Here is a 26083-nt window from a genome sequence, read left to right as displayed (position 1 = left end):
TCAGCGTTTACAGCGGCGAGTCCCGGAAGAGCCGGGCAGGTGCAGAGTGATCGGACGTTTCTGCAGAGCTCTGATCACCGTCACCGGGGGCCGCTCATTACCGGGGTCACAGCAAGCACTGCACCGGTCTGTGGGGGGCGCTGTCCTATGGAGGGGAAGAAGAGGTAAGAGGCGACTGCGCGATGACTGTAATTAGGAAATGCAATGGGCAGTGAGGTAGGACTACGACTCCCAGCATGCGGCATTCAGAATCTTCTCAGGGAAAAAGAAAACAGCTGGGAAGCCACAGGTCGGCAGTCATCCCTGCAGAGATCCCCGTCCCCAGGGCCTGTAATTCAATTTCCAGTGTCAAGGGATCCATGGAAGAAAGAGCTAGGAAATAATTATTAGGAAGCAGAGCACCGAGCCACCTCCGCGTAAGACGCCGCAGAGCGCGTAGCCACCTCCGCGTAAGACGCCGCAGAGCGCGTAGCCACCTCCGCGTAAGACGCCGCAGAGCGCGTAGCCACCTCCGCGCAAGACGCCGCAGAGCGCGTAGCCACCTCCGCGCAAGACGCCGCAGAGCGCGTAGCCACCTCCGCGCAAGACGCCGCAGAGCGCGTAGCCACCTCCGCGCAAGACGCCGCAGAGCGCGTAGCCACCTCCGCGCAAGACGCCGCAGAGCGCGAAGCCACCGCCTCCGTGTAAGACGTCGCAGAGTTCTGATATTCAGGTGCGCAAGACACCATGCAGCTCTGAGCCACCGGCATGTAAGACGCCGTGCCGCTGATGCGTTGTGTGCGGTGATATAGCACGCGGCTTATTTATTCCTCAGGCCTCATTTAATGTCTTTTATTCGTTTTCTAATATATCGGATCTAATGTTCTTCCATTCTTGATCCTTGTGTCTTTCTTTACTATCGGTGTGGCTTCTGTTTTTCACATATATAATAAAAATAATAGTTAAAAATTATGAGCATTTCCTGCTTATTAAACACAAAAAAAACCAAAACTGACCTTACATGAATGGCATCAGCGCTTATTCCCCCTCCCTCAAACAGACCCCATTTGAATGGGTTTGATCTGTGAATGGATTAAGGAACGGACATGTCTCTGGGTTGTTTTTTGGGTTTTTTTGTTGTTTCTTCCCCTTTGAAGACAATTATTGCATAAATGCCGGCCCTGTGAGAAGAGAGTTGTCACGTCCTAGGTGTGAAAACCACGGTGTGGTCCCGGGTGATGCCGGCGTCGGTGAAGACTCTTCCGCCTCTTCCATTAGCAGCACAGTGATCTCTGTAGGGATTTCTTATGTTCTTTCTCCTGCTTTCGACCTTCAGTGCGAGCGTTTCCTTTTATCCTGTGTTTAGTCTCCACGTTCCTGTATCTGGTTAATGCCTCCTTCATTATATCTTGTGGTAGCTCCGGATGCGGTGATCCGTCTGTGATTTCCGACCATTTTGGTTCAGAATGATTGTATGACCGGGATATAATCTGCCAATCTCTTATATTTCGATAATTTTCTTCACGATAATGGTCTCGTGTGATAAAGTGTAGTTCACCTGATTCTTCGAGAGCCGCCATTGTCATCACGTCTTTATATACAGTTTTCTCTTTCCAGAAGTTTCTTGAATCTGTTTTTTATATGAATGTGACTTGTAGATGCCCCTCCACATTGCTCAGATGTGGATACGCCAGCAGATAGCACGCCATGAAATTAATCTCAGCATTAAACAGTTATTAAATGCGGATAAGTGGTCCGACCATTGGGACCTTCACTTATCTTCAAAAAGGGGTTCATTCTAAAATGGCCTGTTGGAATAGAAAGGTGGCGCCCATAGATGTGTACAGCGTATCTCCACCAGCTCCATAACAAATGAGTGGGGTGTTGGCGACATCTTCATCATCATCTGACATTTCAGAGCCAGGTTCTCTGGATCCATATATACAGTCATGGCCAAAAATGTTGCGAATGACACCAAAATTATATTTTCACATGATCTGTTGCCCTCTGGTTTTTAATTGTGTTTGTCTGATGTTTACATCACATACAGAAATATAATTGCAATCATATTATGAGTACCAAAAGGTTATATTGACAGGGAGAATTGCAGAGGTCCTGAAGAAGGGTCAACACTGCAAATATTGACTTGCTGCATTAACTCATTCTGGCATGCTCTCAATCAACTTCTGGACCAAATCCTGACTGATAGCTGTCCATTCTTGCATAAGCAATACTTGCATTTTGCCAAAATTTGTTGGTTTTTGTTTGTCCACCCGTCTCTTGATTGCCCACAAGTTCTCAATGGGATTAAGATCTGGGGAGTTTCCAGGCCATGGACCCAAAATCTCTGTTTTGTTCCATGAGCCATTTAGTGATCACCTTTGCTTTATGGCAAGGTGCTCCATCATTCTGGAAAAGGCATTTTTGGGCGCCAAACTGCTCTTGGACAGTTGGGAGAAGTTGCTCTTGGAGGACATTCTGGTACCATTCTTTATTCATGGCTGTGTTTTTAGGCAAGACTGTGAGTGAGCAGATTTCCTTGGCTGAGAAGCAACCCCACACATGAATGGTTTCAGGATGCTTAACAGTTGGCATGAGACAAGACTGGTGGTAGCGCTCACCTCTTCTCCTAATAAGCTGTTTTCCAGATGTCCCAAACAATCGAAAAGGGGATTCATCTGAGAAAATGACTTAACCCCAGTCTTCAGCAGTCCACTCCCTGTACCTTTTGCAGAATATCAGTCGGTCCCTGATGTTTTTTCTGGAGAGAAGTGGCTTCTTTGCTGCCCTCCTTGAAACCAGGCCTTGCTCAAGCAGTCTCCACCTCACAGTGCGTGCAGAAGCACTCACACCAGCCTGCTGCCATTGCTGAGCTAGCTCGGCACTGCTGGTAATCCGATCCCGCAGCTGAAACGGTTTTAAGATACGGTCCTGGCGTTTGCTAGTCCTTCTTGGGCGCCCTGGAGCCTTTTTGGCAACAATGGAAGCTCTCTCCTTGAAGTTCTTGATGATGCGATAGATTGTTGACTGAGGTGCAATCTTTGTAGCTACGATACTCTTCCCTGTTAGGCCATTTTTGTGCAGAGCAATGTGGCTGCACCTGTTTCTTTAGAGATAACCATGGTTAACTGAAGAGAAACAATGATACCAAGCACCAGCCTCCTTTTAAAGTGTCCAGTGGTGTCATTCTTACTTAATCATGACTGATTGATCGCCAGCCCTGTCCTCATCAACACCCACACCTGGGTTAATGGAACAATCACTAAAACAATGTTAGCTGCTCCTTTTAAGGCAGGAATGCAATGCTGTTGAAATGTGTTTTGGGGGTTAAAGTTCATTTTCTTAGCCAATATTGACTTTGCAAGTAATTGCTGTTAAGCTGATCACTCTTTATGACATTCTGGAGTATATGCAAATTGCCATTAGAAAAACTTAAGCAGTAGACTTTGTAAAAATTAATATTTGTAGCATTCTCAAAACGTTTGGCCATGACTGTACAAGGGCATCTCAATAAATTAGAATATCATCAAAAAGTTAATTTATTTCAGTAATTCAATACAAATAGAGAAATGCATATATTATATAGAGTCATTACACACAGTGATCTATTCCTATATATTATATAGAGTCTTTACACACAGAGTGATCTATTCCTATATATTATATAGTCATTACACACAGAGGGATCTATTTCAAGCGCTTATTTCTGTTAATGTTGATGATAATGGCTTATAGGCAATGAAAACCCAAAAGTCATTATCTCAGAAAATTAGATTATTACATAAGACCAACTGAAAAAATTATTTTACACTCAGAAATGTTGGCGCCTACTGAAAAGTCTGTACAGTAAATGCCTCAATACTTGGTTGGGGCTCTTTTGCATGAATTACTGCATCAATGCGGCGTGGCATGGAGGCGATCAGCCTGTGGCACTGCTGAGGTGTTATGGAAGCCCAGGTTGCTTTGATAGCAGCCTTCAGCTCGCCTGCATTGTTTGGTCTGGGGTCTCTCATCTTCCTCTTGACAATACCCCCATAGATTCTCTATGGGGTTTAGGTCAGGGGAGTTTGCTGGCCAATCAAGCACAGTGATACTGTGGTTAGTAAACCAGGTATTGGTACTTTTGACACTGTGGACAGGGGCCAAGTCCTGCTGGAAAATTAAATTTCCATCTCTGGAAAGCTTGTCAGCAGAGGGAAGCATGAAGTGCTCTAATATTTCCTGGTAGACGGCTGCGCTGACTTTGGTCTTGATACAACACAGTGGACCTACACCAGCAGATGACATGACTCCCCAAACCATCACTGATTGTGGACACTTCACACTAGACCTCAAGCAGCTAGGATTGTGGCCTCTCCACTCTTCCTCCAGACTCTGGGACCGCGATTTCCAAATGAAATCTAAAATTGACTTTCATCTGAAAACAACACCTTTCTGTCTATTGGCCATGAGTGGCTTGACACAAGGAATGTGACAGTTGTAGCCCATGTCCTGGATACGTCTGTGTGTGGTGGCTTTTGAAGCACTGACTCCAGCAGCAGTCCACTCCTTGTGTATCTCCCCAAAATTTTTGACTGGCCTTTTCTGAACAATCTTATCAAGGCAGCAGTTCTCCCAGTTTCTTGTGCACCTTTTTCTGCCACAATGTTTCCTTCCACTCAACTTTCCATTAATATGCTTGGATACAGCACTCTGTGAACAGCCAGCTTCTTTAGCAATGACCTTTTGTGGCTTACCCTCCTTGTGGAGTGTGTCAATGACTGCCTTCTGGACATCTGTCAAGTCAGGAGTATTCCCCATGATTGTGTAGCCTACTGAACCAGACTAAGGGACCATTGTAAATGCTTAGGAAGCCATTGCAGGTGTTTTGTGGTAATTATTCTAATTTTCTGAGATGTATTTTGGGTTTTCATTGGCTGTAAGCCATAATCATCAACATTAACAGAAATAAACACTTGAAATAGATCCCTCTTTGTGTAATGACTCTAGATAATATATAGGAATAGATCCCTCTGTGTGTAATGACTCTATATAATTAGGAATAGATCCCTCTGTGTGTAATGATTCTATATATTATATAGGAATAGATCCCTCTGTGTGTAATGAGTCTATATAATATATAGGAATAGATCCCTCTGTGTGTAATGACTCTAGATAATATATGCGTTTCCCTTTTCGTATTGAATTACTGAAATAAATGAACTTTTTGATGATATTCTAATTTATTGGGATGCACCTGTATATGGCAGATACAGAAACGAGCTGATTTTATCCGATAAAATCTATTACAAAATTACTTATTTTCACGTGTAGTCTTGATTTCTGAACAAAAAATTCAAATTATGTTACACCTTTTTTAATTATTTTTTTTTTCTTTCCCCACCCTATCTCCTTTTGGAAAGTTTCCATGATAAATGACAAAATGCGCAAGGAAAGGTCACTGTACCTGTGTTAGTAAATAAGTATTTAATTCGTAATTTTGTAAAATTAAATAAATGGATTTTCGATGGGAACAGGAATGGTGTAACGTTACCACATGTGAAATATCTGCTCGCTATTGCTTTGCTTATCTCGCCTTCCATGTCTTGCAGAATGAATCCATGTTGAGATGGGCTGGTCGTATCCTGGAATCTTAGTGCCTTGTAAGTCGCAATGGCTTCAGAGATGGAGAAGGCGGATGCGCTGCTCCAGACATTCAGCACTGCGTCCGTGGCCTCCAGCCTAGGGTTGGGCATCTTCTGCTTTTTGGCAGACAAAGTGCAGCAAGCAGCGTTCATCCAGCAAAATGATTGGCTCCGAGCCGTGTCCGACAATGCGACCCACGGTGTGATCGGCATGTGGTCGTGGGCCATCGTCATCGGCCTCCGGAAGAGAAGCGACTTCTGTGAAGTTATTCTGGCTGGGTTCTTTGCCTGTATCATAGACCTGGATCACTTCTTCCTCGCCGGATCCTTCTCATTACAGGTCAGTGATGTTGTTGCTGAAAATATTAAAGACTGGACAATCTATTAGAGGTCAGAGACGTAACTAGGATGGGAATAGCAGGAGGTGTGTACCCCAATAATGGCTACTAGGAGGGGCACCAACGAGCCTTGGCTAGGGGAATCACAGACCGATGTTTATCACATGCGTTATGTATGACTCCGTAATGATGGGACCTTAAAGCATCACTCTAGTGTGTGGGGTGTTTTTTTGGGTTTTTTTTTAGGTCTGGAGTGGGGCTTTAAAGCTAATGGGTACTTTGCACACTACGACATCGCAAGCCGATGCTGCGATGCCGGGCGCGATAATCCCCGCCCCCGTCGCAGCAGCGATATCATTGTGATAGCTGCCGTAGAGAACATTTTCACTACGGCTGCTTCACATGCACTCACGTGCCGTGCGACGTCGCTCTGGCCGGCGAACCGCCTCCTTATAAAGGGGCGGGCCGTGCGGCGTCACTGCGACGTCACACGGCAGGCGGCCAATAGGAGCGGAGGGGCGGAGATGAGCGGGACATAAACATCCCGCCCACCTTCTTCTTTCCGCATAGCCGACGGGACCTGCGGTGACGCAGGTAGATGTTCCTCGCTCCTGCGACTTCACGCACGACATCGAACCGTCGCGTCAGCGTAATTATGGAATTCGCCAATGCTACACCGATGATACGATTACGACGATTTTGCGTTCGTTAATCGTATCATCTAGGATTTACACACTAGATGTCAAGAGTGACGCAGGAAGTGCGTCACTTTCGACATGACCCCACCAACATCGCACCTGCGATGTCGTAGTGTGCAAAGTACGCCTGCCTACTGCCCCATCTGATACATACCAACTCACCCCCTCAGCAATTTCATCCTTTTTCAGCATTGTTCTAGTCCCACAGCACCATTTTGTGCCCATAACGTCTGATTGGCTGGAGGTCAGAAGTTATGTCACAAGCTATCAATAGAAGTCTATGAGAGCCAGAATGAGGCCCTCATAGACTTGTATTGCGTTGTGACCTCTGGAGCTACCGGCATGTCATAAATCGACGTAGATGCTCTGGAGTAACACTGGAAATGGATGAAGACGCAAGGTGAATACAAAACTTGGAACAGGTGAAATAAAAAACAAAACTATTGGCTGGTGCTTTAAAGAGAACCTGAAATTCCACGCCGCTGCCATCACTGGGGTGGGCGGCAAGTGTGCAGTGTGATTCTATGACAGGTCTTCAATAAAATGGGCACCGGAGGTGGCGCATGCGCAGATTGAGACTTCAGCTCAATTAATTCTTCATTAAGCCGAAATCTTGATCTGCGCATGCGCCGCCTCTGGTGCCATTTTATTGAAGACTGTCTGTCTGTGGACTCACACTTTACATGCGCTGCCCACCCTAATAACAGTGACGGTGCAGCATTTCCAAAAGGAATAAAAAATAATCAGTGACTTGTAAAAGAAACAGAGGAGGCAGATGGAGCGGCGGAGAAGCAGAAGACCCTTAGCCCCCGAGTCCTGCCCCGATGCCCACCAATGCACAGAAGACGTCATCAGATGAAAAATTTAGATGAAGTTTATTCAACAACCACAAATCGGATTCCTTCACGGCAGGTATCCATGTAATCAGTATCTCAGCGCCATTATGGTCATGGCTTTTCTTTATAGCGCTATATCCTGCCCACGGGTTCTCTTTAACAAGAACCACCCTGGCCAAGAAGAAAGCTCATGTATCTCCAATAGCATACGGTTAATCATTCACTACTGGTCATATAGGTGTCTTTAACTGAAGTCTTTTGTGACCAGTCCTTTACTGTTCACCTTGCGTTGCAGCTGGGGGGCGCTGTGCGCTCTTTGGTAAGTCCTGCAGCTATGGCGTACTTACAGCAATAATACAGCTTAGATTTTTTTTTTTTTTTTTTTTTGCAACCTGAATGTTCAGTCACCAAAAATAGGTCATCTCTCCTCATCACTGCTGAATATTTCATAGAGAAGCCTTCTGGAAATTTACTTGAGAACGACGTCGCTTCCAGTCGTCCTTGACATCCCAGTGCGCAGAATGATGTAGTATCACATAAAGGAGAGGTACTCGGAGCGCAAAGACGTAAAATATATGAATTTAATATAAAAAAGGATATAAAATGATGGTCGTAAATTACATTAACAGGAAATAAGATATAAAATATATTCTGTAGCGGTGGTTCCCGTGTAGGCTGCGTTCACACTTAATGATTTATTGCAGTTTCAGGGCAAGAAATATCAGATTTGTGCTAAACAAGCCTTGTCACATTGTGTCGGACGCACATATACAGGGCATGTTTAGTTATGGAGAGGATATTTGTGCCATTGACATTGCACTGGATCCTGGTACAGTGTTGGGCTTTTTTATTTTCCTATTTCTTTTTTTTTTTTTTTTTTTTTTTACTTCAGGCATAGGGAAAAACTTTTTTCCAGTGTTCATATATATATATATACAGCTCTGGCAAAAATTAAGAGACCACTGCAAAATTGTCAGTTTTTCAGATTTTTCTCTATATATTTTTGAGTAAAATGTAAATTGTTCTTTTATTCTGTAAACTACTGACAACGTCTCCGAATTTCCAAGCAATAAGTTTTGTATTTATTTTCTGAAAATGAGAAATCATCAAAATAACAGAAGTTCACAATCATTCAGAAACAACAAGACTAAAGTTTTACCTCAGGAAAAGTTCAGAAATCAATATTTTGGGGCATAACCATGATTTTTAATCACAGCTTTCATGTGTCTTGGCATGCTTTCCACCAGTCTTTCACACTGCTTTTGGGTGACCTTATGGCACTCCTGGTGCAAACATTTAAGTGTTTTTTCTTTGTTTGATGGCTTGTGACTATCCATTTTCCTCTTGAATAAATTACAGAGGTTTTCAATGGGGTTCAGGTCTGGAGATTGGGCTGGCCATGACAGGGTTTTGATGTGGTGGTCCTTCATCCACACATTGATTGACCAAGCTGTGTGGCATGATGCATTGTTTTGCTGGAAAACAGTCCTCAGAGTTGGGGAACATTGCCTGAGCAGAAGGAAGCAACTGTTTTTCCAGGATAACCTTGTATGCGGCTTGATTCATACATCCTTCACAAAGTTTAATCTGCCCTATTTTTGGAGTAAGGTAATCTTTTCTGATGAGTCTAATTTTCAGCTTTGCCCAACACCTGGTCATGTTATGGTTAAACAGCGACCTGGAGAGGCCTACAAGCCACAGTGTCTTGCACCCACTGTGAAATTTTGTGGAGAATCGGTGATTATCTGGGGATGCTTCAGCAAGGCTGGAATTGGGCAGGTTAAACTTTGTGACGGATGTATGAGTCATGCCACATGCAAAGATATACTGGAAAAACAGTTGCTTCCTTCTTCTCAGGCAATGTTCCCCAACTCTGAGGACTCGTTTTTCCAGCAGGACAATGCATCATGCCACACAGCTAGGTCAATCAATATGTGGATGAAGGACCACCATATAAAACCCTGTCATAGCCAGCCCAATCTCCAGACCTGAACCCCATTGAAAAACCTCTGGATTTGTTTGTTATTTTGACGATTTCTCATTTTCAGAAAATAAATACAAAATGTATTGCTTGGAAATTTGGAGAGATGTTGTCATTAGTTTATAGAATAAAAGAACAATTTACATTTTACTCAAAAATTTACCTATAAAGAGAAAATTCAGAAGAACTGACAATTTTGCAGTGGTCTCATATTATTTATTTATTTGTTTTCAACATAGTTTTTAAGGTTGAAAAAAGACACAAGTAATCAAAGATCACCCTATAACGTAATATGTTGATCCGGAAAAAGGCAAAAAGAAATTGCAGGGTTTGTTCCCATTTCTTCCATTGTGATCTTTCACATCAGTGTGTTGCAGTTCAGCGGTAAATGATGACAGTTGGTGATCGGCGGACTCTATTGTCTTCTCCCAATGAATGCAGGGTGCGGTTGGCTGCAGCGGTGACCTCCGCTGGTTTACACACAGACACGCTGTTTAACGACTAATCTGCTAATTTGGCTGTAATTACTTCCCTTATTGATCGCACAGTTTAGTTTTCATCCTCTATCTCTAGCGACGTTAAACCAATATTGCTCAGGAAAGTTTTGTTTATTGGTTAAGCCGAATTCACACATCACGGACTGTTTTCCATCATTGATTTTCATCCATTTTTGCTCTTCGCCTCTTTTATTACTATCCATTTGTCTCTTGTCAGCAAAAAAAAAACCTGCTAATGATAAACTTCTGTAAGCAAGCAACTAGTGAAAACCAAATGGCACTAGGGTGCGACTCAGATGCCATCCATGTGCTGTTCATCCGTTTTGGATTTTCTTGCAGACCCATTCTTCACTTTAACAGGTGAGTATTAGGCTATGTGCCCACAGGAGCTCGCATGCGTGGATTTTGCCACAGAAAACCTGTGCATTTATCTGGATTTTCTAGATAAATCCGTTTCAGCATGTACAGACACTCCCCATATTATCGTATGGGACATGGGGAATGCTGTGTCCATGCTGCGGTATGTGCGGCTGTGGCATATGCTGCGGATGTCCTGCAGCCGCACATAACTGCATGTCAATCCTGCGGAATTACCTGCTGAAATCCCAGCCCTCCACTATGGAGATAGAGGCCGGGACTTCCGCAGGTAAGTCGCATGAATATCCGCAGGTTTACTGCAATAATTCCGCTGGAATCCCGCAGCTATGTATAGCTGCGGATTCCGGGGAGGTGCTGCGGGAAAGCTGCGTTCGGATATATCTGCAGGTACGAGCTCCTGCGGATTTTGCCATGGAAAACCTGTGGATTTATCTGGATTTCCTAGATAAATTTTCAGCAAGTACAGACACTCAACATGTTATCCTATGGGACATGGGGAGTGCTGTATCCATGCTGCGGTATGTGCGACTGTGGCATATGCTGCGGATGTCCCGCAGCCGCACGTAATTGCATGTCAATTATTCCTGCGGAATTCCTGGCCCTCCACTACGGAGATAGAGACCGGGACTTCCGCAGGTAAGTCGCACGAATGTCCGCAGGTTTTCCACAGCTATTTCTCTGGAATCCCGCAGCTATGTATAGCTGCGGATTCTGGGGAGCTGCTGCTAGAAACCTGCAGACATACCTGCAGATATATCCGCAGGTGTGAGCTCCCATGGGCACATAGCCTTAAAGGGAACCTGCCACTTGAAAGACCCTATTACCTGCAGCCTCTACGTCTACATTGAACCCCGCTGCTTGGTGGAAATGAACGTGATCTTCCCAGAAGTGTTCGGCTCCCAGTCATGGGGGTGGCGCCAGAGCGTATTCAGTCACTGCACAGTATATCAAGAGTGGTGGCTGTAACCGCGCCCCCTGCACTGACTGACAGCCGCTCAGCATTAGAACCTGCTGTCAGTCAATGCAGGAGGCGCGGTTACAGCCGCTACGATCTATACATAGAGCGATGACTGAACCCACGCCGCCGCCGCCCCCATGACTGGAACCTGAATACTGCCAAGAGGAATAAAGCTTCTTTCCTCGCCTCAGTGGGGTTCGATTGGCAGGCGCCGGGCAGGTGCCAAACACTATTATCCTGCAGATTACCCCAATGTATGCAGGTTACTACAGTACCATTTTATTCTCATCTCCAAGAGTCTATCCCAATATATAGTAGGTGTAATAATAACATTAGCAAATACCTCCATTTAGAAATGTAGTATAGTTCTCCTTAATCACTATGTTGCTTACCTCATGTGCAGGGCATTGCAGTAGCTTGGGTATCCATGGTTACAACCACTCATATAGTGACAATTAGTTTCTTGCTAATAAGCATGGATACCTAAGATACTAAGCATGGATACCTAAGATACTACAGTGCCCTGCACATGAGGTAAGTGACATAGCTAATCAGGAGAACTATACTACATTTCTAATTGGAGGTATTTGATAATATTATTATTACACCTACTACATATTGGGATAGGATCTTGGAGATGGGAATACCCCTTTTAGCTGTGAGCTTTGGATGCATGTGGCACATAGTACACTATTTCTACATGTGTTCATGTCTTTATGATGCAATTTCCTATTATATTCCTTTTGCCCTAAATTCTCTGAATTGTAAGGCTACACTCCCACAGTGAGCTTTTTGTGAGTTTTTCACTGCATATTTTCCCCACCGCTGGTCTGGACATCGTGGTCTGTACTCTGGAGCCGGCCTTACACCAGGACAATGATATAAGGGGTAGGAATATTGGAGAGGGGTCGATTAGAGGACACTCAGCTTTTCTGAAGAGGCCTTCTGCTCCTTTCCTAAAATAAAAGTATCACAAACTGTAGCCGTATTCTGCTGACCGTGCCAGGAAGAGCAGTCATGGGGAATTGTATGTTCCTATGGCTGCTCTACTTATAACCTATATCTTTCCTGCTTGTGAACATGTATAATTGATATATAAGAACATCCTCCCCTATAGAAACCGCTACCCCAAATACCCTAGAATGCAGGCTGCCATGTTAGCGGAAACCAGCAGGGTCTCGTACGTTTCGCACAGATATAGGGTTCTGATTATAGCAATATATGCGGTATTGGTCACCGCCGCATCCATAAGGTATTTGCTGGATTTCTTGTACGTTGAATCCCTCTATATTCTTCTATTAGGGCCTGGTGTTAGTTTTCTCAGTCGTTGCTCCTTCCTCCCGTTGTTACATGAGTGCTGTTCTTTGCGCCATTATTTTTCCGGTAACCAGCCTGTGATGCAGCTGTATAATGGAGGCTGTTTACCTCCAATTCCACGGGGAGGCCATTTTGTTGTAATAAAAGTGCCGGCGGCGGAGAATCTCCGCACCAGAGCAGTGATACATTGATGTCTCCGAACAACCTCTGCGCTGGGAGAGATTATTTCACCTTGTTAAAGTCATGAAAAATGTCAGTATTAAGTATTAATCATCACTTCTGTGTCTAATGCTTGTAGAGAAAATAATGCCATGAGTTTCTAGTGTTTTTCGTATTTTTTTTTTTCTATTCTTGTATATTTATGTCACACTCTATAGCTAAACGTATGAGAAAAACCCAGAAAAAGGCCATAACCAGACCCCAAAAAACTTTTTGAGGACAGAACGATTTACTATATATTTTGTCACCAGCTTATGGTCAGCGAGGTGGCCATAGATGGCTGAAAAATATATATCCCACAGCTCACTCACTCTCTTGTAAGCATGCCCAAACCATTACGGCAGGGGTGGGATTCAGCCGGTTCTGTCCGGTTCTGGAGAACCGGTTGTTAAAATAGCAGCCGGTTCCCAGAACCGGCAAGAAACAGCTCTGGCGATCCGGTTCCCTGTATTCATTTGTGTTAGTGTCTCTTTAAGACACTAGCACAAATGAATCTCCATACCTCCGCGACGCACTTCCTGGTTCAGTGAAACCTGTCGGCTCCCTGACCCGGCGTGCAGCGACGCGCTGACGCTGCAGAGAGGTCACTGCAGTGTGAGGAGGTAGCGCCTCCTCCTGCCGTCTGTCAGCGTCAGTGTGTGCAGAGAGCCGCGGAGGAGGACGGAAGACAGAGAAGCAACCCCCGGTGTTTGGAGCAGGTAAGCGCTTATAGAGCCGAAGATACAGGGAGAGGGGCTACATAAGAGGGCAGCTATATGGGGAGAGAGGCTGCATAAAGATGGCAGCTATATGGGGAGGGAGGCTGCATAAAGATGGCAGCTATATGGGGAGAGAGGAGGCATAAAGATGGCAGCTATATGGGGAGAGAGGCTGCATAAAGATGGCAGCTATATGGGGAGAGAGGCTGCATAAAGATGGCAGCTATATGGGGAGAGAGGCTGCATAAAGATGGCAGCTATATGGGGAGGGAGGCTGCATAAAGATGGCAGCTATATGGGGAGAGAGGCTGCATAAAGATGGCAGCTATATGTGGAGAGAGACTGCATAAAGATGGCAGCTATATGTGGAGAGAGGCTGCATAAAGATGGCAGCTATATGGGGAGAGAGGCTGCATAAAGATGGCAGCTATATGGGGAGAGAGGCTGCATAAATATGGCAGCTATATGGGGAGAGAGGCTGCATAAATATGGCAGCTATATGGGGAGAGCGGCTGCATAAAGATGGCAGCTATATGGGGAGAGAGGCTGCATAAGAGGGCAGCTATATGCGGAGAGAGGCTGCATAAAGATGGCAGCTATATGGGGAGAGAGGCTGCATAAAGATGGAAGCTATATGGGGAGAGAGGCTGCATAAAGATGGCAGCTATATGGGGAGAGAGGCTGCATAAGAGGGAAGCTATATGGGGAGATGAGCAGCATAAAGATGGCAGCTATATGGGGAGAGGGCTGCATAAGAGGCCAGCTATATGGGGAAAGGAGGCCACATAAGATGGCAGCTATATGGAGAGAGAGGCTGCATAAAGATGGCAGCTATATGGGGAGAGAGGCTGCATAAAGATGGCAGCTATATGGGGAGAGAGGCTGCATAAAGATGGAAGCTATATGTGGAGAGAGGCTGCATAAAGATGGAAGCTATATGGGGAGAGAGGCTGCATAAAGGTGGCAGCTATATGGGGAGAGAGGCTGCATAAGAGGGCAGCTATATGGGGAGAGAGGCTGCATAAAGATGGCAGCTATATGGGGAGAGAGGCTGCATAAGAGGGCAGCTATATGGGGAGATGAGCAGCATAAAGATGGCAGCTATATGGGGAGAGGGCTGCATAAGAGGCCAGCTATATGGGGAAAGGAGGCCACATAAGATGGAAGCTATATGGGGAGAGGGGCTGCATAGATGGGAGCTATATGGGGAGAGGAGGCTGCATAGATTTGAGCTATATGGGCAAAGGAGCACATGGGATAAGATCTGCTGGGAAAAGAAGCCATGATGGGATGGGATCTGTAGGGGGAAGGTCGTCCGTTCCAATTTTAGCAGGGCTCATTTAGTAATAATTTTTAAAAATTGTAGAAAAACCATTTAATACAATATGACTGAAAGTGACGGGAACAACTGATGCTCGACAGGAGAGGGAAGGTATAGGAGGGGAAGGAGATTTTACTTTAAATTACTTGTATTTTTTCGTTGAGGAAAGTGCGTGAAAATGGTTGTGGCTAACAAAATGGGTGTGGTTACAGAATGGGTGTGGTTTTCAACTGGGCGGAGTTTACAGAGAACCTGTTGTTAAAAATTTGAATCCCACCCCTGCATTACGGCCAAGGTGGGAGGGAGATATTGACTATCCAGCAACACTGCTACATATCATGTGGAAATATAGGAAGTGGGAGGTGAGTTTTTGTTTCCATTGTAAATGGAGGTGGGTCTTTGTCTTTACAGTAAGTATGGGGTGGGTCTTTAGTAAGTGGGGGTGGGTCTTTGTCTTTATTGGAAGTGGAAGTTGGGTCTTTGTTTCTATTAGAGATGGGGGTGTGTCTTTGACTTTACAGTAAGTGTGGTCTTTACAGTAAGTTGGGGGTTGATCTTTGTCTTTACAGTAAGTGGGTGGGTGGGTCTTTGTCGCTATTGGAAGTGAGTGTGGGTCTTTGACTTTGCTGTAAATGGGGGGTGGGTCTTTGTCTTTACAGTAAGTCGGGGTTGGGTCTTTGTCTCCATTGGAAATAAGGGTGGGTCTTTGTCTTGGAAGTGGAAGGTGGGTCTTTGATTCTATTGGAAATGGGGGCTGTTTTTGACTTTACTGTAAGTGGGGGGGGGGGTGGGTCTTTGTCTTTACAGTAAATGAGGGGTGAGCCTTTGTTTCTATTGGTTTTAGGGGGGGTCTTTGTCTCTCCATATCTGCTCCTCAAATTCCAGTCCTCAGGATTCCCCAACAAATCATATTTTTAGGATTTCTTTACTATTGCACATGTAATGCAAATATTATCAGGGTATCAACAATTGCCACAGGTTCACTCCCCTCTGCAATGCAATTGAGATCTTAAACCTCATCTGTTGGGTCTTGAGGACTGGAGTTTGGGGACCGCTGCTCTATGGAAGTGGTGACTGTTGTGTCTTTCTGATCCTGCTCTCCTATCTGTCAAACTACATACGGGCATAAATGAGAGAAACCATTTCAGTTCAGGGCAGACAAGTCAATGGCAGGCACTATGAATGCTAGGAACTGATGGAAAGGAAGTTCTGACGCCTACAATGCTGACAGACTGCTTATGGAGATAAACCACTAACTTAAAAAAATAGTGGGTGTAACGTTACAGAGCAGGGAAATCCGGACAGTCTTTGGACAAATTAGACTGGTATACGCACCAAAAGGTTACTTTTGGGGGCTGCAAGACCTTGATTTTCCACAAGTTGTAAGACAGGACTGATGATTACAAGCTGGTACTTGAATGCTGGAATTATGACAGACGAAATTATATGTGCTCCCCTGTGCAGGCTTCTTAAATCTGTATAAATCTATATATATAGACATATACTGGGCCCCAGGCAACAGCGAGCAGATGAGAAAACCAATATATTTACTGTGCGCTCAGCAGGGAGCATTGCGGATAAATCACCGCGTGCTGCTCTTATAAAATATGTAGTGATGGCAGATTGTCAGTGAATGGGCGATGAAGACCTGCCTGTCACCGGGTCAGGAACAGACGAGGTTAAATGTTAATTGTGCCTTTTGTAGCGAGATGAGGATGCGCAGCCTATTGATGCTCCATGTGGGTGGTTTCCATAGAGACAGAGGACCGGTTCAAGGAAGAAAACAGTGCGTGTCGCCTGGCAGGCCGGATATCGGATTAATTTCGGTGCAGTAGTCACATCATGTTTTCTTCTCTCGTCTTAAATATTTAAACTGGAAAGTGTCCGGTGACGTGGAAATGTCAGCGTGGCCCCCACATCGGCCACACTGTGACTCCAGACATAATGTGTGCTGCACCAGCCTGAAAAAGGGCCGAGTCCGACGGGCGTCCCACATGACAACACAAGGCCTACCCATTAAATTAAAGACACCACACTTGAATAAAGTAAATGGCATAAAATGGCCGTGACATTTATTAAGGGTTACATAATAAATAAATTAATTAATAAATAATTAAAACCAATATTTTATTAAAATTCTTCCATAACCATATACCATAAACAACCAGTCCGCCAGTAAAACTGGCGACTTTACCCAATACTTTCAAAAAGAAGTCCATAACCAACCAGTCCACCAGTAAAACTGGCGACTTTCCCACTAACAAATGTCACGACGAGAGCAGTTCATGAAGTAGTCTTTCTCCAGGGGGGGGGGGGGTGGGTGTTCTTCTTGATCTTCAATTCTTCTGACAGCCAGCTGACGGAAGCAGCTACTTTTATAGTTAAAATTACCCGCACTTTCTGCCAGCTGATCCAATCAGCTGGCAGCAAAACGGGCGCGCAAAAACCAGACTAAACCTGTCAGAGCCAGAATACCTCAGAGCCACTGACTGAAAATTTGTTAACCCTTTCTGCACCTGAATAAAATGTTAACCAAATTCACAACCAAATAGTGAGGCCTGTGTTATCATGCGGTCGCTACGGCATACAAGATACCGTGCTCTGAACATGACAACACAAGGCCTACCCATTAAATTAAAGACACCACACTTGAATAAAGTAAATGGCATAAAATGGCCGTGACATTTATTAAGGGTTACATAATAAATAAATTAATTAATAAATAATTAAAACCAATATTTTATTAAAATTCTTCCATAACCATATACCATAAACAACCAGTCCGCCAGTAAAACTGGCGACTTTACCCAAACGCCAAGGACTAACAGTCCTTGGCCCACCCCCACTAACAAATATCACAGCCATTTCTCGATACAATTTTGGAGCCCTAAATTGAATATGTCCAATCCCACGTCTGACAGATGGACTAAATCATCCCTGTAAAGGCCACTCAGAAAACCTTCCAGATCAAGATGTCTGTAGGTTGACCCATTTATAACTGGTAAAAACCTTTCCATGGCACGGTTTATCCTTTTCCGAATCCGCTCCCGGAACCTCAGCCTGTCACAATGCCACTGCAAACGGGGAACGATTTCGGAAAAGACCAAACCCGTATCAGGAAACCATGACCTAATGATTGAAAGGTCTCTTCGCATGGCAGCAATCAGATCAAGAGTTTTCACTTTTCCAATCTCATTCCCGCCCAAATGCAAAATGATTAAATTTGGAGAAAGCCACAATGTTTTTAAACAGCTCATCTCCTTCATCAGTCCGTCCCAGCTCATACCCCTAACGCTGTACCACAAAATGTTAAAATGTTCAATATTAATGGCTAAATTCTCTCCATATGACCTTCCTGATGCTCTTCTCTTGGCCCAAAATATGTAAGAGTGTCCCACTATCCAAATGACAATGGAACCTACAAAAAAGAAAAAGAAATTTTATACTAACAACCTTGGACGGACATAAATTTTGTAACGCTTTGACTCCCATCTCCCAATCCCCATAATTTTACTAGCCGGTAACCCCCTTATGGCTGCTTCTGTAGCTGCCCCTATACGAAAAGAATGGGATGACAGTTTAAGATGCTCTAGATTCAGTTTAATCAAGGATTTTTTAAAAACTGAATTAAACTGAAACACTGTCACCGGACTCCCATCCTGATGGATAAGAAACGCCCCATCAAATGGAGGTCTAATTTGAAGCCAATTGTTAACATTGGAGACAGGACAAATAACTGAATTCTTTATCCGAAATAACCTGACGTTTGATCCCAAACCATCCTGATCAGACTTAGACCTACCAATACAAATCCTCAACGACTTATCAGTAACAAAAACATCTGAAAACATCAATCCTGACAACCGACTCCTACTAACAGAAACTAACTCACTAATCCTAAAAGCTCCAAAATATGCTAAAACGAATGCCACCCTAAACACCATTGACTCAAAGTCATTAACGCAAATATATGGCAACACATTCCACAATGAGAGCAATAACTTAAGCGAAATAGGTCTACGATTATCCGGCTTCCACGTCCTTTTCCTATAACCTTTCAATGCCTGTTGAACTGGGAAAAAACTCTTCAATGACAACAGACCATGCAATCTCAAGAAAAAAGACACACCTGAAAAAATATTAGAAACTGACCCCACCGCTAAATTCTTTCTCATCAAAAAATCCAGAAATTCAAGCGCTAAACCCACATTACTCTGAAAACAATCCACTTTATGAAAAACACAAAAATTCTGCCATTCTAACCATGCGGCCGAATACCTGGCCCATGTTGAATCAGCAATAGACCTCTTAATAGCCGAAACAACTAAGCCATCACTACATTCCATAAAGCTTCTGGGCACGGGCTCCCGAGAGAAATTGCCATCGGTTCCATACAAAAAAGTTCTTCCCGATCCTGCAGAGACAGAGCATTGTCCAACTTATTAACCCTGTCTGATTCCTGCTATCTGATACCAACAGCATCCTTTGATTTGACCACAACTTACCCCAGACCTCAACCAACCGCAAAACTGGAAATAAGGACATTACCGTACTATTGCCCGTCACAACACTAAGCTTCCAATAATTGCGCCAAAACTCAAATAAGAATTCACCTTGACAAAAAACACCAAAACCGTACTCACCCTGACCAAAAAACAACTACAAAACGTAAGGAAAGTTCAAAACTCCCGCTGAAAAAGTACCGCCACATAAACAAATCTTCCTTAAGCTGATGTGCCAAACTAATATAAGAACCCGAAGATAATCCCTGAGTATCAGCCTTCTGTCTGTCTAGGAAGCGCCTTAACCAACCCAGCATGTTTTGTAACCTCACTAGAGTCGCCGCCTTTAAAAATGGACTCTTTACTGTTGTGTTGCTGCTGGTTACTCTGATTCTGTTTCTTAAAGCATTTGATGACGGCATGATTGCCCCCGCAGAAGGAGCACTCATGCCGAAATCTGCAGTTAGATGCAAACTTACAATTTGATTCATTGTAAGCGAAACAAAATCCTTTACTAACAGTAGAATTATTAATACTCTGTCTACCAAACTGGCTTCTCTGAGGAAGCATCAGATTCAGCCAAAGACCGATGTCTTTTTGACCCCACAGCATACTGCGATGGATGGCTAACTTCTGACGAAAACTCTCATCATAAGTCAGCCATGCCTGACCGCCGAAGCTGCGATAAGCTTCCAGTATGCTGTCAAGGTGCTGAAATAACCCCGAACAAACAGAAGGGTTCCTTTCCCCTAAAACAGAGGAAAAGATGCAAAATGCCTGCAGCCAGTTATGAAAAGATCTAAGGGGACCTTTCTTCCTATCATCCAACTCCGTCTTATCCTCTTTATTAACATTTTCTCTGTTAGACGGAAGCAGAGAAAATAAATCAATAAATTCCCCCTTATAAATCTTTTCTTTAACTGGCTGCGGCAGATGAAAACCCAGGGGAGACAAGTCACATGTCAATGCCTCTTTAAATAAATAACCAGGCAATGACATGGACTCCTGACTACCAATAGGGGCTGCACTACCCCCCCTAGGCGTCCCTCCCCCTGCTAACAATTCTCCTAACACCTTCCTAACTACAGACTCCATACTAACAGACAGAGGGTCGACACACGAGACAGACAGGGGAACATTGAACATCTCACCCCTCCTTCTGCTCTGCGATCCTCGGCCCTCCTCTGGAATTCCAGCTTCTGCAGCTGAGCCACGCTGACGATCCTGTTCTCTGGCTCCAGCTGGCAGATCATCTTCTTCAGACGGGGAGTCAGACCAGGGGGCCCCCGTCGCTCTTCCGGCCTCCGGCACGCTCACACTTGCTGGTGCAGCCCTGCTCCTGCTAGGATTTTCAAATCCCTGGGTCAGCGCCGCACTTTTACGACGGCACTGACTAGATGATCCACTCTTCCTCTTCCTGGACACATGACCGGGTGCAGGAGGATGACGTGCTGAATTCCCGGCAGACAAGATGGGCGGTGATAACTCCGCTCCGGCATTCCCCTCTTCTCTGGACGATGACGTCGGGGGGAGGAAGCTGCTGCGTCTCCGGGACCTCCTCCTTGCTGGGATTTCCTCAGTCAGCTCTGCCATCTCCTCAGGAGCGGTGAGTTGAATCACCGCAGCGTCGCCGTTCATCTCTTCCTCAGCTTCTGCTGGCCGCCTAGGCACCGCCAGGCATTGTTTAAGCCAGGCTTCTCCGCCGACCTCGCTCGCCCTCTTCATGAACTCCTGTAGCAGGCTCTCCATCAGCTGTTCTTCTTGATCTTCAATTCTTCTGACAGCCAGCTGACGGAAGCAGCTACTTTTATAGTTAAAATTACCCGCACTTTCTGCCAGCTGATCCAATCAGCTGGCAGCAAAACGGGCGCGCAAAAACCAGACTAAACCTGTCAGAGCCAGAATACCTCAGAGCCACTGACTGAAAATTTGTTAACCCTTTCTGCACCTGAATAAAATGTTAACCAAATTCACAACCAAATAGTGAGGCCTGTGTTATCATGCGGTCGCTACGGCATACAAGATACCGTGCTCTGAACACACTCACTAATCAAGGCCAAGTGGGCCCACAGATAACCCTTTAAGGATGACGGGACAGCACAGAACAAGAGAAAAGAGCAGAAAATGCCAATTTTGATGAGACCGGGTGACCATCTATTATATACGGTGGTCTGCCATCTCTTTGTAGGTGGTGAATATCGTGGAGGGACAGAGGCATCCAGCAGGTTGGACGTCATCATGCCTGGCCCTATATTCTTGTAGGTGATAAGCGGCTAGTTCAGCTGAGCTCCCACCCACCAACATTCATGTGTACGCTCAGTGTAGATCTCAGTGCTTATGTTCAGTGGGGATCTCTGTGCTTGCACTCTGCGGGGATCTCTGTGCTTGCACTCTGCGGAGATCTCTGTGCTTGCACTCTGCGGGGATCTCTGAGCTTGCGCTCTGCGGGGATCTCTGTGCGGGGCTCTCTGTGCTAGCACTCTGCGGGGATCTCTGTGCTTGCGCTCTGTGGGGGGATCTCTGTGCTTGCGCTCTGCGGGGGATCTCTGTGCTTGCGCTCTGTGGGGGATCTCTGTGCTTGCGCTCTGCGGGGGATCTCTGTGCTTGCGCTCTGCGGGGGATCTCTGTGCTTGCGCTCTGCGGGGGATCTCTGTGCTTGCGCTCTGCGGGGGATCTCTGTGCTTGCGCTCTGCGGGGGATCTCTGTGCTTGCGCTCTGCAGGGGATCTCTGTGCTTGCGCTCTGCGGGGATCTCATTGCTTCTTGGTAGTGGTAGGGAGTGGAAGGATCACGGCTGTAACCACATAGCTCCTGTGAAAATAAAGAATCAGGCATGTTGAGTTTGATCAGTTTTGCTCTTAGGTTTTTGGCCACATACTGATTTTTCTTTTGTGGCTAACAGACCTCCTCTTCAGAGATAAGAGGACATTATTCATTTACCTTTAACTCTTCTGTACACTTGTGTGTATGATATGGAAAAAAAAATCTGTGGGATTCTCTACCTTTTTCCAATCACACAAAGGAAATAAACGTGTTTGACAAAACATGGGAGAAATACTTCATTTTCGTTTTGCTTTGGCTTTTCAGTGCTGGAATGGTGCTTTAAATGCAAGACCACGGGCATATACTCACCTTCTAGTAGCTTCACTTTTTACTGACGCCAGTCCAGTCCCACAGCGCCATCTTGTGACAGTAATTTCTGATTGGCCCGGAATCTGAAGTTAAGTCACAAGCTTCCAATTCAAGTATATGAGAGCCATACCGAGGCTCTCGTAGAGTTTTATTGAGTTATGACCACTGGAGTGCGCTAGTAGGTCACAAAATCTCTGGACACCAAACGGAGTGGCTGTGATAGAAGGTGAAGCCACGAGAAGGTGAGTATAAGACTGGACAGGGGACTTAGATTTAAAGCATCACTTCAGTGCTGGAAAAAGAAAATTACTAAAATCATTGGTCTTGGCTGACAGCTGAGTTTAGCTGTACCTACAATGTGTAGTTATATATGATACACTACAATTATAGCTGTTATATGATCCTGTTTTTCTAGGTTCCATCATGTAGTCACTCATATTCTTTCTTTCTATCCATAGGCGGCTCTCCACCTCCCCCACCGTCCTCCTCTTCACTGTTCGACGTTGATCCCTATTCTGGCCCTGGCCCTGAAATTCCTTATGCAGCTCCTGAGGTTGAAGGACTCTTGGTGTTTCTTGCCTTGGATGTTGTTCATATCTTGGACTTCCCACCACGTCCGCGATGGAATTCGCCATGGACTCTGGCTGTGTCCATTTGGGAAGACTGGACCTCTTCCATATTGGCTTTATGTGGCCATCACTGCCTCGCTGCCCAATCTCTGCTCCCTGGTCATGTACCTGACTGGGACCAGAGAAATGATGACCAAGAAGCACGGGATACACATCGATGTCTGAAGAAAGAGGACGAGCGCCATTGGCTACAAAACAAATTACATTCCAAGAACTTACTGTGGTGGTCTACAGAGGCTCATTTCATCACTGTATATACGTATAGGACCTATGTAATTACTAATATATAAATATAGCCTGGGGTACAATTACCCTGTAAGCCCATCAGCAGAATATCACCGTTCTGCGATATGTAATCTATATCATCCTTCCCAGCCAGTATCTGCAGATCTAGTTTCCCTTTTTTCTATTTATTCCTACCATTGCAGCATATGTAGTGAGCTGTATATAACACGGGGTGTAACTGATCTGTGTGCCCTGCGCACTGGAGAGGACCCTATAGATGTTGTACATGACTGTAGGCCAATATAAATGTCCCCTGTATTCCTATCTGATATCTTGTGCCTGGTGCATCGATAGAGTGGGGAGCATTGGCTCGCAGGCCTGAAAGAAGCGGCATACATTTTTAAAGGGAATGTGTCAGCAAGTTTTTGCTATGTAATCTGACAGCAGCATCGTGTAGTTACAGAGATCCTGATTCCAGTGATGTCACGTGTTCTAGTTTTCTCTGCTGCAGAGCTCAGATGTTGAGCTGTGTATAAGCCACCCACACCACCGGTCTGTGTGTACATTGTATAGTGACAGCAAGCTGCTAATCAGTGCTAGGGGTGGGGTTAGGCTAGAAGCAACATAATCTGCTGATTGACTGTATTGAAAGAGCAAAACACAGCCTAGTAAGGGACACATCGCTAGAAGCTCCGTCTCTGCTTCTTCATTATGGTGCTCTCAGACTATGTAGCAAAACCCTGGTGAAGATTGTTTCCCTTTTAATCAAGAAATGTCAAAAATACTTTGATAATTTTTCTTGGGTCCAGTTACTAATGGCAAAAGCTTCAACTCATTCTCAATCATTTTGATTCTGGAAGCATCTGACCACCCAAGTGATCAGTTGGAGGTGGACATCGCCAGCACAGTGCGATATTACACGGTGACCATGTAATACTGCTGGCACTGAGCTATACTGTATGAAGACCACTGATTGAGTGGATGTTGGAGGTGCTGATCCAGGGGTCTTCTTCTACATTAACATAACCTAATGTGTCGTATGTGCATAGGTTAACCTCAACGGAAAATTCCCCATTGTTTTCTCTGCAGAGTCGTGAAGTCTTAAGCGGGCTTTACTCGCTACGATATATCTAACGAGATGTCGGCGGAGTCACGTCGTAAGTGACGCACATCCAGCATCGTTAGTGATATTGTAGCGTGTGACAGCTATGAACGAGCAGAAATACTCACCTTCTCGTTCATCGTTGACACGTCGCTCACTTTCAAAAAATTGAACGTCAGGTTGTTCATCGTTCCAGAGGCAGCACACATCGCTCCGTGTGACACCCCGGGAACGATGAACTGCAGCTTACCCATGGCCGCCGGCAATGTGGAAGGAAGGAGGTGGGCGGGATGTTTACGTCCCGCTCATCTCCGCCCCCCCGCTTCTATTGGCCGGCCGCTGTGTGACGTCGCTGTGACGCCGAACGTCCCTCCCCCTTCAGGAAGTGGATGTTCGCTGCCCACAGCGAGGTCATTTGGAAGGTAAGTACGTGTGACGGGGGGTTACAGCATTGTGCAACACGGGCAAGAAATTGCCTGTGCCGCACAAACGATGGGGGCGGGTGCGATCACAAATGCGATCGCACGATTAAGTGAAGTATGTAAAGCAGGCTTAAGGCTATGTTCACACTAGAAAAATGATTTTTCTTAAGAAATTTCTCAAGAGTGAAGGATTAGTGCACGTGCGTTAAAAAAACGCACCTGCGTTTTTGCCGCGTTTTCGGTGCGTTTTCGGTGCGTTTTTGGTGCATTTTTACCGCTGGTTGCTCCCTGCGTTATTGTGCCAATTATCTATGGCAAATAACGCAGTTAGCTGCAGAAAAGAAGTGACATGCTCATTCTTTTTCTTAAGAAAATCTACTGAAAGAATTTTCTTAAGAAAAAAACGCAGTGTGCGCACAGCTAATTTTTTTTGCCATAGGTTTTGCTGGGGAATGTCAGCAGAAAGGTTACAAGAATTTCTCAAGAAATTTCTGCAGCAAAAACGGACCAAAAACGCAGGTAAAAAACGCAGTGTGTGAACATAGCCTTAGGAATCCCGCTCTGAAAAACATTAACTATCCGGTTGCTTAAAATGATCTTTTTTTTTTTCTCCCAAAAATACTTTAGGACATTATTGTCAAGCATTAGAATTTTTTTTTTTTTTTTAATCAATGCTAAAAAAAATGGAAATTATGGACTATCCGGTTTGCTATAACACTAATCTGTAAAATGTCATCGCATATCAAAGCTTAATGAGTCTTAACTTAACAGTTCTGATCAAACTCCATACTGTACAAGGTTTTTACACATACAAAGTCTTCAAATTTTAGATTGGACAAATGTGAATACTACACTATATTCTAGATTTTATGGAAGACGCAGGGTAGGATCTTATACTGGTGGCCGTCATCCCTCCTGTGATGTGACTTGAAAATCTGGTCAAATGGATTGTTAGAAATTAAGTACATATTGATTGCTGGTGGTTAAGGGCTGCACTTTTTTGCAAAAAATGGATCATTGGACATCTACAACACTCAATCCTACAGAAGTAATCTACACTCATATCAACATGACCCAGAAACCATGAGGTGTAAATCAAAATAGTGTACCACTCCTAAATATCTCTTTTTAGGGAGAATGGTTCCCACTTCTTGGTGTTTGCTCCTGTCCTTATTTTGGAGCTGATGAATAAAGCTGCATTAATAAATTCACTATTTTATCCCAGAAA

At 44.8% G+C, this 26083-nt stretch overlaps 1 protein-coding gene across 1 annotated transcript; it reads left to right on the top strand.

Moving 5' to 3' along the window:
• On the top strand, positions 1-26083 carry TMEM267 (transmembrane protein 267). Its single transcript, XM_075342713.1, has 3 exons — positions 1-164; positions 5571-5943; positions 22936-26083. Exons 2-3 carry the CDS (start codon positions 5632-5634, stop codon positions 23269-23271), a joined length of 648 nt encoding a protein of 215 aa, XP_075198828.1. The 5' UTR covers positions 1-164; positions 5571-5631; the 3' UTR covers positions 23272-26083.

The sequence above is a fragment of the Anomaloglossus baeobatrachus genome, chromosome 1 (assembly GCF_048569485.1).
Source record: "Anomaloglossus baeobatrachus isolate aAnoBae1 chromosome 1, aAnoBae1.hap1, whole genome shotgun sequence".
NCBI lineage: Eukaryota > Metazoa > Chordata > Amphibia > Anura > Aromobatidae > Anomaloglossus > Anomaloglossus baeobatrachus.
Note: the sequence above shows the minus strand (reverse complement) of the source record. Positions and strands in the feature narration are given on the sequence as shown.